The sequence below is a fragment of the Malurus melanocephalus genome, unplaced genomic scaffold (genome assembly GCF_030028575.1).
Source record: "Malurus melanocephalus ecotype Western Australia unplaced genomic scaffold, MMel_1.1 scaffold_215, whole genome shotgun sequence".
NCBI classification, from domain to species: Eukaryota; Metazoa; Chordata; class Aves; order Passeriformes; family Maluridae; genus Malurus; species Malurus melanocephalus.
This window is the reverse complement of record NW_026623447.1, coordinates 55,855-67,270: the sequence shown is the minus strand read 5'-3', so window position 1 is coordinate 67,270 and position 11,416 is coordinate 55,855. Positions and strand designations below refer to the sequence as shown.

At 44.7% G+C, this 11,416-nt stretch overlaps 1 protein-coding gene across 7 annotated transcripts in view; it reads right to left on the bottom strand.

Annotated features, from left to right (window-relative positions):
- The window catches only part of GAS7 (growth arrest specific 7), a 104,850-nt gene that overhangs the window by 50,066 nt on the left and 43,368 nt on the right, over positions 1-11,416 (bottom strand). For 6 of the 7 annotated variants that reach the window (XM_057374088.1, XM_057374090.1, XM_057374092.1 and 3 more), the window contains exons 3-4: positions 4,685-4,756; positions 3,072-3,157 (exon numbers count right to left, since the gene is read on the bottom strand). In XM_057374088.1, coding sequence (XP_057230071.1) covers positions 3,072-3,157; positions 4,685-4,756 — 158 coding nt within the window. The remainder of the gene's footprint in view (positions 1-3,071; positions 3,158-4,684; positions 4,757-11,416) is intronic. The other variant, XM_057374089.1, reaches the window with a different exon arrangement.

Sequence of the window (11,416 nt, the reverse complement as noted above, 5' to 3'; positions counted from 1 at the left end):
TGTGCTGCCGTGCTTTGGGACGCTGATAGCCACTGCTGGGGACAGGGATGGTGACATGTCCTGCCGTGCCGTGGGACGCTGATAGCCACTGCTGGGGACAGGGATGGTGGCAGTGTCCTGCCATCAGACATTTCTACCTGTCTGTGGAATGGTGGCATCGTGTTCCCCTGGGGACAGGGACACAAGTGTGTCTGTCCCACAATCCCCCCAGGCTGGCAGTGCCCCCTGTCCCTGTTGGGCTCAATGCAGTGGATGCTGATCTGCACCATGTGAATTGCTCCTGGCATCATCACTGGGCTGTGCCAGGGWCTCCCACCCCATACCCACTGCCCAGGCACCCAGTGCTCGTCCTGGCATTTGACAACCAGCAGAGCAGTGCCTAGCACCACACACATGCAGTCCCATGGCTCTTCTGCTGTTCCCTTGGTGGCAAGTTGTGACAACCTGAATGGGCAGCATTTAGCTGCTCTCTAGGAAGCCATAAACAAGGTCTGGCCCTGTGCCCAGCACAGCAGAGCTCCATGTTGCTCTCAGTTGTGGCTTCCCCGCCCCCCACCTGTTTCCAAGAAATGTGGCTGAGCTTGCTGGAGGGATCTTGCCAGCATTTGTTTGAATGGTGGCTGCTACCCAGGTCTAAGAAAGCACCCTGGCCAATGCCTAGGAGCTGCTCCACAGTGGGATASAGCCTGTGCCAGGAACAGACAAGGAGGCAGTCAAAGCAAAGCAGCTTCGGATGGCCCAAGACACACGAGGAGAGAGACAGGCCAAAAAGACTTTGAGGGTGTGCAGAACAGCTTTTTGCAACCATGACTTTATGGTCAGATGCTTTCCTTACTATGGACCTTCTGCAAAAGCTGCCACAGCTCCCAGGATAAGCATCTTCCCAAACGGGMGTAGAAGACGCAAGCTGCTCTGAGATTTAATGGCACCAGCAGCCAGTTAGAGATTCAGAACCAGTTCAAAGCAGGTTCAAAGCAGGGATGAAGCCAGGACTTCAATTTGGAAAAACCTGTAATAAAGGAGCAATGGAAAGAAAGTATCATGGAGGTGATGACAAGAATGAGRAAAGTCATGAAAGGGATTTTTGACAGGCTAATGGTTGAGTCAACTGAGCAAAGCAGTGCATAGCACTGAAAGGCTGAGAGAGCCTGGAAAAGACTCCAGGAAGACTTTAGTGCAAACTTTCAGTACCTGAAGACAGCTCACAAAAGGCTGGAGAGAGACTGTAGACAAGGGTCTGGAGTGATAGAAAAAGGGGAAATTGCTTCACACTGACAGAGGGCAGTGCTAGATTAGAAAGTAGGGAGAAATTGTTCCCTGTGAGACTGGTGAGGCCCTGGTACAGGGTGCCCAGAGAAGCTGTGACTGCCCCATGCCTGGAAGTGTCCAAGGCCAGGTTGGACAGGGCTTGGAGCACCCTGGTCTAGTGACAGATGTCCCTGCCCACAGCAAGGGGTGGGACTGGATGGTCTCTGATTAAAGCCTCTTCCAACTGAAACCACAGTGTGACTCTATGACTCCTCATGTATCTCAGCTGTGAATTTGACTAAAAAGGTGCCTATGAATTTGAGTAAGACTCAGCACTGTAAAGACAGAAAGTGGCAAATGTTGCTACCAAGGAAGTTCTGCAGAAGTTAGTTAATCTGACCATGTTCCAAGCTAACTACCGAAAAAAAAGGGAGTCAGATGCATTGAGAAATTAATTTTTTTTTTTGGCACAAGGATCCACAAGGGTTTTTTTTTAAGGAAGTCACAGCCTACAAATTTATTTGGGTTCTCTGAGGGAGCCCCATGTGTGGATAGGGGTGTCTGGTAATGCATTACATTAAGATTCTAAAATGCTTTTGACCTTGTTTAGGTGCTCAATGTCTCCAGCCTGGGTAAACTGCTCAGAGAAGCAGCAGCACGGGCAGTTAGCACAAGACATTTGATGGAAGAAATAGGGAATCCAAAGTGTTGGGCTGTATCATGAGAAATGCCATTAACCTAAACCAGAAATACTGACCTAGGTGAAACAAACTACCTGAGGGAAAAGCTGCAATCAGCTACTTAGGAGGCAGCATGCAAGAAAGAGGGTTGAAACAAAGCAGGACAGTTGTCAGACAACACAAAATTTAGAGCAAGAAACAGAGAATGTCAGAGGCACACTGAGAGCACCAGACAAGCCAGGTCCACRTGGCAGCAGCACACCAGTCAAACATGCATTTCCCCAGAGGCATTTAAGGAGCTGCACTGCAGAAGRACTTACCACTTCCATACAGAAATGAAACAGAAAACTCAGGTCTGGGACCACTGGGGAAAATGCCAGCAGGTGGGGAAGCACAACCCAAATTAAATGTGATCCACCAGCTGTGGCAGTCACATGGTCATAGGGTGATGTTTTGACAGAGAGCAAAGTGTTTTGTGGGAGGAGCTGGAAGACAATCCTGTGCTGCATCTGCAGACCTGTGGGGAAGACTTTTCCAGGGATATGATGTTTCAAGAAAAAGTGTGGAGGTATTTATTGGAAATTTGGATAAAGGCAGGGGAGGCCAATTGTCCACAGGTCAGGATCTTGTAGGTTAACTYGGGGTGATGTTCTGGGTGAGGCTCTGAGGAGGGGCTGTGAAAGGACAGGCTGGAGTGGATGAAGTCATTGAGAAAAAAGCTTTGGACAAATTCTTTGTGAATACTGTCTTTGGGAGGGAAAGCTGGAGCTGCRGGAAAATACAATGAGATACAGACATGGGCGGATGTGCAAGTGAAGAGAGATGACTGTGCTGGACACAGGCCCAGGCTTTAGGCTGGAATGGCATGAAAATTCCTAGGGTTGTTAACAGTGACTGAAGTGGCCTGGTRGATTTTTCAGAAAAGAGTGATAGGACAAAAAAATTCAAAGATCTTGGCATTTTTTACTGTTTTACCAGCTGGACACAAAGACTAACTATTCTACATGGAACAAATCTGTCTGATGAGAGTTTCTAAAAGAAAATTATTTTCTGACTTCCTGCTCTGGGTGGATTCCTAAACTACTTAAGTAGAAACCCATTTATTCGTCAATATTGCTGTTTGGCTTTTTCCTAGAAACTTACCTGGGTGTCCCCAGTGGCTTTTCGGAGGCTCATATGACCTGAGTCGAGCTGGTGTACCGGGGACCCAGAGATGTAGTAGCCATTCACTGTAAGAACACATGGGAGAGTTAGCAGGCTTGCTGCTGATAGCAAATGAAAAATTGCACATTTTAAAAACTAATTCCGTAACTGAATATGCAGCTACAGATCACAATATTTTAAGGCTTAGGGGTTTTTCTCATTATCCAGCTCTAATTTGATTGGTAACAGAACATTTTCTTGAGTGGAGTTGGTTCTGCCCATGACTGTAACCAGTGAGTGATCTTTCCCTGTCCTTATCACAACCTGTGAACCTTTTGTTGTACTTTTCTCCCCCATTCCAATGAGGGAGAGAGTGAAGGAGTATCTTCCTGGGGCACCAGGCATCCATAAAAAGTACTGGTCTAAGAGAGTTGGGTTTTCATGTCAAGAAGGCAAACCTTGTAAGATACTTATGTTCATGCATGGAACTACAATTTGCTTTTTCTCTTAATATACTGAGCAAGGAATAATGCTCAAAGTAATGTTAAAATAAGATACCACATTATAAATCCTTTGGTCACAATGAAATGCACAATCTTCATGCAGACTACCCACTCAGCTCCGCCAATAAAGAGGGACATCAGTTTCAAAATTTCTATGGAAAAAATACTCTAGCCTGTGTTATTTACAGTCAGCTGGCAGAAATGGCTTTTACATTTAATACTTTTTGTTCTAGAGTAATTTTTGCTTTGTTTTGTCATTCAGCACCCAGAGCTTTTCACTACAGTTATGCATCTGACTCTGCTACTTGCTTCCTTGCCMCCTCAAGTCAAGACAGAGATGACATGGTCACCCCTGTAGCCATCACATGCTAAAATGCTTCACTGTGTGTATGCTCTGTGTGGAAGAGCATCAGCAGCCCATGTGCGGTGCATCTGCAGCTCATTGATTTTCCTGCCCTGTCAGAAAGCAGAACTGAATTGGGCCACTCTTTSCCTCTGTGCTCCCAGAAGGAGCCAACCCAGCCCTTGAGCAGATAATTCAGACACCCAGACAGAAGGTGGACTGGCAGGGAAACAGTAGTCGAGAAGAWGTGTTAGAAGAGAAAGTCCCCCCATATTTGCTCTGCTACACTCCCATGACCATGTAGCTGGAGAAGAGAAGGGTCTGGGGGGACTTTAGAGCACCTTCCAGTGTCTAGCAGGGCTACAGGAGAGATAGAAAGCACATTAAGAAAGAGTCTGGATTGACAGGACAAGGGRCAATGACTTGAAACTGCAGGASAGTAGATTTAGATCAGAGATTAAGAGATAATCCATGAGGCCCTGGCACARGCTGCCCAGAGAAGCTGTGGCYRCCCCACTCCTGGAAGTGTCCAAGGCCAGGTTGGATGGTGCTTGGAGCAACYTGGCTCAGTGGAAGGTGTCCCTGCCCATGGCAAASGGGGTGGAATGAGATGATCTTTACAGTCTCTTCCTCCCAGAACCATTCTATGATTCTGTATGTACATCAACTCTATATCCCTCTGTATCACAGCACTTCCTTTTGCTTTGCTGAATGCTAGAGAAGCAGGTTCACCCAGTGCAGTAGTCAGGCACAGCATCAAACAGTACCTGCAGAACTCTTCTGTGACACAGGGCTCTTTGGAGTCCCAGGCACACTGCTTGGACGCTCCCAGGTCGTTTCTGTTGAAGGGAAACATGAGTGTAARGGTGATGGAGGCTTTCACACACGTACCAGAGTTATGACTATTACACATTTACCAGTGAGTCTGACCCTCATTATCCTCTGAACCAGCTTTTTATCCTCTGAGGAAGATGCCTGCACCTCCCTGCACTTGCTCACTCCCCTCATCTCTTCCTGCTACAGCTGCCAGTTGGGATGGGTGGAGACAGAGCAGACTGGAAGCTGCATCACTGGTTTTTCCAGATCACTGCCTGGGAACATTAACCTCACCTGCACTGACTGCCCTTGCAGGTGGAGTTAAGTCCAGCCCAGAGTGGGCACTGCCTGCAGCCCATGTAGGCATCACCATATGGTCCTCAGCCTGGGGACAGGCACCAAGCAGTGGCAGTGCCTCTGCCCTTGCTCTCTCCATTAAAGGGAGCTGTGAGTGACTCACAGATGTGGTTTCTGTGACATATACACAAGCTGTAGCACCTTTTTCCCAAAAATATATTTCCCTGGGAAATTTCCTTTTTTCCACCCAGGTCATTTAGCAGTTGGAATATGCAAATATCTGTCACACCAGTTGTGACACTCCAAAGACTACTGCTGCTTTCCCCCTCAGTTGCCTCTGTAGCTTAACCATTCTGCTCATTTTCTCAGTAAATGAGATGACTACATGCTGAAGACAAAAGATTTAAGAGCAAAACTTTTTTAAAAGTTGTGAACAGAAGACAGTGGAGTGARAGCAGCAACTTCCCCACAAGTCCAGCTAGAAAGCCCAAGGCACCTTTTCTTTTTAGTAAACATATCAGTTCCAAATCAACTAAACAATACTCATTACCAGATGGTATCAAATAAGAAAATAAGCAAGTCACTGAAATTAAATCCAAGAACTACTTTGGATATTTCATTTGAAACCGCTGCTTCCCAAATCACAATCAACAACCATTTAAATCTGCCAAAGCCTGAAATCCTGCAGCTGTGTCAGTAGAGCAGATAATCATGGTCAAGTGGTGGTGGAGCAGGGAAGGCCTTGATGATTAAACAGTTTAGGGTTGGCAGWGAGTACCTCCTTCAGGGCACTAAGACCTCCTGTTCTGGGCCAGTGGTTATTTGGGCATCCAACAGGATGTTAACATGTGTCAAGAACCACAAAAGGCTTATCTTTATATATCCACTCATACACATAGGTATATAAATATATGAATATATATGTTTATGCCATGGGTACATTTGTATATATGCAAATGAGATGTCCTCAAGGATTGTGTTAGGTTCCTTATTTCCGGAAAGAACTCAGGATTAAAGATCCCAAAAGGAAGCAGGTGCCATCCCCCACACCTGTAATGTCCCTGAGACACACGCCCTGCCTCTCCCTATCCTTCCCCTCTCACTCTCTCCCCAAACCACAGCATGCTTTTGCTTGCAAAGGAAAGTACTTTGAGCTTTTTCTTCCCTTACAAGTGCAAAACCTGATAAAACTAGAARCTTTGCTGAATCATGGGGAAATATTTAAATTTTAGTCTGTTTTTGTGAATTGGATAATAAGTAAATAAATTCCACACTAGGTCAATAAAGAACCATTGAGAAGTGTTTTAACTAACAGAAGCAAAATCTAATGCAAAGAGTTGTCTTTTATGAGTCAGCTTTGCTTACAAYTCACAAGTGCATGGTTAAATAAAGACAAATTCTAGTTTGCATTTATTGTAATGCAAAGGTAAACAATACAGTATCCATGTGTCTTGTAGATTTTTTTTTTTTATGTAAATTGTTGATTAATTAATAATGTGAGTTGAGATCTGGGGGGAGGGTATGTGATGCCCACTGATGCTGCACCCCAGTCCAGTCAGTGAAGTAACAGGATTTTGTCAGCACTGACTTTGACATTAGCAGTAGAGCAAGTTACCTTCATATTTGGCTTGGGGGTTTACACAAGCATATCGATCTCCTCCAGTGTTTCTGCATTTTTGAGACCATACAGAGGAATGTACCTAAAAACCTACCAAATGTAATTAATTGGTTAAAGAGKCACAGCTCAGTTAGTCAGAGCATGATGCTAATAACATGAAGATTTTGAGTTTGATCCCTGAAGAGTTGGAATCGATGATCCTTTTGGGCCCYCTCCAGCTCATAATGTTCTGTGACTGTGAAAATTACCAGCTGCTGAAAATTACTGTGTAACTGGTCCCTGCTTGCTGGCTGCTGTGGAGCTGCCTTGCAGTGCCCCATTTTTCCCCTCTGCCACACAGAAGACTAATACACATAACTTGACAGCAGAAAATTCACACATGAAAGAGCAGTGCCCAGTAGTTAGCAGATTTGTGAATCCAATCCAAAACATTCAGTGTCTTGACAAATTTTCCAAAATAAAATAACTTTGGAGTTAAGGACATTGAAAAATAAAAAAAAAAAACCCTTAGTGCTAAAAAATGCATAAAATTAAAAAAACAAAATCCTTAATTGGGTAGGAAATGAAAAGAACAAGAGTGTTTTAACTCCATTTATTTTAGCACTAGGAGAAAAAATATTCCACTTCTGTGCAGGGATTATTCTGGCAGCCCAAGTAGGRCTAGGAACTAATCTGGATCAGGACTGCACTGCTGGAATGCCATCTACTGGAAGCAACTACATTTACCAAGGTAAAACTGTAAAATCACAAATTTCTCTGCAGCTTAGTCATGATTAGAAGTGAGACTGGGGATTATAAGTGAGTGGGGGGATGACTTTAGAGATACAGAAAAGGACTGTTGAGAGATAATGCACTGTCTGATAACAGAAAAGGCACATTCTTGTTTTGGAGTACCACATGGAGCCTTTGCTCCTGTGCTTGGAAAATTGGAGGATTACTTGTAACCCAGCAGTAAACAATGATCATGGCTATTAGGAATAGATTCCATATTGGCCTGAATTTTATATCTCACACAGTTTTCCTGAGAGGATATTCCAGCCAAGCTAAAGCMTTGTACTCTAAATTGCCAGTGCAATTCAGCATTGGCAGACCAACACCAACAAGTTCTGTCCTCCCTTATCAACCACATGTTAATCAGACCATTTAGCCAGTGTGGGGAAGAATAACCAGTAGTTTCTTTGAAAGAAATAACTTGGTTAGACTGGCATGTTCCTGGAGCTCCTGCCCAGCACACCTCGGTGTTTCCCCAAAAACCAGGTCAGCCCAGGGCTCAGCAAAGGCAGATGAATTACAGGGCCCTCTGTGTGAAGAAAACCAGTGCTGCAGTGCTGAACAGCAGCAAGGAAGTTCACCACTCACAGACAATTCTTGCCTGTGAAGGAGGATGTGAACAAAAAGAAGTACTGCAGCCTTGGGAGATATCCAAAGCCAGGGCTAGGAGCCATCTGGTGTAGTGGAATGTGTCCCCTGCAGGGAGCTGGCACAAGGTTACTTCCAATCYAAACCATTCTGTGGTTCTGTGGAATTTAGTTACTGAACAGCAAGGCAGGAGAAAACCACTTGTTAAAACTGAAATGACGTAGTAAAAGGAAAAAATAGTTACAAGATCCAAACTATACTGGCCAACGGAACCAGAGAGGGTTTTCACAGAAGTGGTAAAACATTTCCTACCAAAGGAAAGTGGAAACCTGTGGTATTTGGGGGAAGAAAGTTCACTTTTGTTTGGCAGAATGAGAAATGACATGATRTATCAGGCCTACACACACTCTGGGATGTTGTGTTGGTCAAGAAACATAGCTTCTGAGGACATCCTGAAGCAGATGATTTTTGTGATCACACTGTAGCAGCTGAAAAATGAATTATTGGTCCCTCTTCCATGACTTCAGTAGCACTCTAAGGTCGAAGGAGCTGCTTTCCAGTATGAACCTACAACATCATCTAAATGTCAGGGCTTTCTGTACTAGTGCAATCCCTCATGACTGTGCTTATATTCCTTTTAGGAATGGACTGAATACCTTGGTGCTGTGTCATTTGTAGTTCTATTTTAGAAGCTAAATGTTCCATAGTTTCATTGTCTAAACTACAAGAATGGGGCAGATCAAACTGGCAATTCAGGGTCAGCTTACTGTGCAGARATCTTTCCTTGTCTTAGGGATCTGTAGCACCTACCATGTGTCACTCAACTACTGGTGGTAACTCACATCTTTATAAATCGATTTGGAGTTTATTTTGGCTATAAATAGCAATCTATGGCTATAAAATGGCTATAAATCACAAATCTGTGGTGCTGAGCAGCTCTGAACCCAGTTTCTCCCCTGAATAACTGAACTGAATAACTCCCCTGAATAACTCCCCTGAATAACTCCCCTGAAGCTGTGCAGACTGCACAGACCAAGGATGAAGAACAGTAACAGAACATGTACCCTCTCAATGCCTCAAGAAGAAACCCTGCAAACATCTCCCAAACTGTTCCTGAAAACAAGCAGAACTAGAAGTCACATTAGCAGAAGTGTAGAACAGGTCCACAGKCTTAACTCCTCCCTTTTGGATTCACTTTCCTCTTGCCAATGGCAGGCAGGAAACACCTGTGTGTGCAGGCAGTTTGCAAACCCTCTATAACTTTTCTCCTCCACTGAATCTCCATAGGCTCTCAGAAAGGTTTGTGGCCTGTCCGTGGCTCCCCAAAGGGAAATGACTGGTTTGCCCTGTGACTCAGGCAGGGGGAGCAGAGTCTTGCTTTGAAAACAGGTTTCCTTTAGCACCACAGTAGTACACTCTCAGCCCAAACCTCCCATTTGCCTGGAGTCACCTCACTCTGAACCTCACCTCACTAGCCAGGAGCAGAGAACKGTCAGGGGTCTCGCACCTCATGTCCCTTTTCTGGCTAAAATCTTCCCCACATTTGTGACGAATTGGCAAAGGTTTCATGGCCCTTCATTTCTTGATATTGTGTGTGGTGGAAAAAAGCCCATAGGAATGGCCAAGGAAGTGTGAGGGTTTGGACGTGTTAAAGAAGGAACTTCATTCACAATACCCTGAAACTCATGTGAACCATTCAAAACTTTTGAAGTAGAAGGAGTGGATGAATGAAAGTACAGTTAAAATAKTTTTTCCTTCTGCTTCATAGAGGATGTGTAGCACAAGGAGATTTTGTTTCATTAGAATAAGGAGGTCTCACCTTGCATCAGTTCCCAGAACTGACTCAGACCAGACCTGACCTCCTGCAGACCAAAGGCTGTGGACTTGCCTGATTGAACACAGCAGCTTCTTCATCTTTGTGCTCCCACATTTTGGTCCATTSAGCCCTGCAGTACTGAATCCTGTATGGCTCACCTATATCAGTATCATCTCAAAGGCCCAAACAACCAGCCCATGCATGGGCCTCTGAACTGCTACACAGCTGTCTACACAGTGACCTCACAACTCCTCTATGGACTGGGGCATTTACCTCCATCCTTACACCTAATAAAAAGAGACAAAAAAAGTGGGCAGAAGTGACTGATGCAGATCTCTCTGCACCTGCATCAAACATTAGAGTCAAGCACACAAGTGCTGAAAGCAGAATACCAGGTAKCACATGAACTTGTTCAGCAGGCATTGCAGTGGCAGAACTTAAATCCAATTCCATCCCACAGACAGTTCAATAAAAGAGAGACTGAGGCTGCTGAACAGCTTTTAACCTCAGTCTTGAAAGACACACCATGGAGACATATACSATCTAAGAGCTCCTGAATGGTTCTGTTCATGTGTTGAATGTAGAGCTGTTTGTCACCCAGCACAGGAAAAGCTGCTGACAAGAGCTCTCACTKGATCTTTCAAAATGATTACTGGGATATCTACCATGCCCCTCCTTTTGCAAACACCATGTAACAAAAGCAAGCCCTTCACTGCAGGCTTAGCAGTGATAATAATGCTATTTCCAGCACTTTCTGAGACATGCCTTGTTTTTCTAGGTTTTAGACCACCCTTTAGCTAGGGCATCCTGTGTCACAGGGAAATGGTCACTAAAATGTTTTAACTGTATGAGAAAAAACATGTAATAAAAATGCTTGACAACTCTTTGGTGTCTCCATAGATGATTTACTCTTTGAGCTGCAGTTCACAAGTTTAGTTGGAGCAGGAGTTAACCATAGCTGGTGAGGCATAAAAGAAACTCAACCCAGAGAYCAAATCCTCCCAAGCTCCTTCAGTGATTCAGAGACATGGAAAAATATTAGGCAGAGAGTAGACTTCATTCATCCACTGATCTCTCATCTTGGGCCTAGCAAGCACTTCAAAAGAAGCAAGAATGGTCTGCAAGGGGTAAACTTCCTTGCTGCTGTTTAGCACTGCAGCACTGTTTTTCTTCACAGTGAGAGCCCCTGTAATGGATCTGCCTTTGCTGGCCTTTCCAGGTGGAGTTAAGTCCAACCCAGACTTAACTTTCAGGGACACAGTAAGGTGYGCTGGGCAGGAGCTCCAGGAACATGCCAGTCTAGCCAAATTACTGGGTCATCTCTCTCAAGGAAATGGGTTTCAGCTCACTTTGAGGTTGCCTTCTAACCAAGCAAAGACAGAATAAGTCTTGTTTATTCTCTGAAAAGAAAAAGCTCAAGACTCGGTATGTAAAGGTTGGAATTAGTTACAAAATGACCAAGTGYTATTAAGAGCTTTAGTGCCCCCCTAGCTAGAACCATTCCAAACTGTGCTTGGGCTGCCAGAATGGATGCATTTCCCCTGGAGATCTGACCACTCTCAGCGTTCATGCTGTTGCTTTCCCCACTCATAA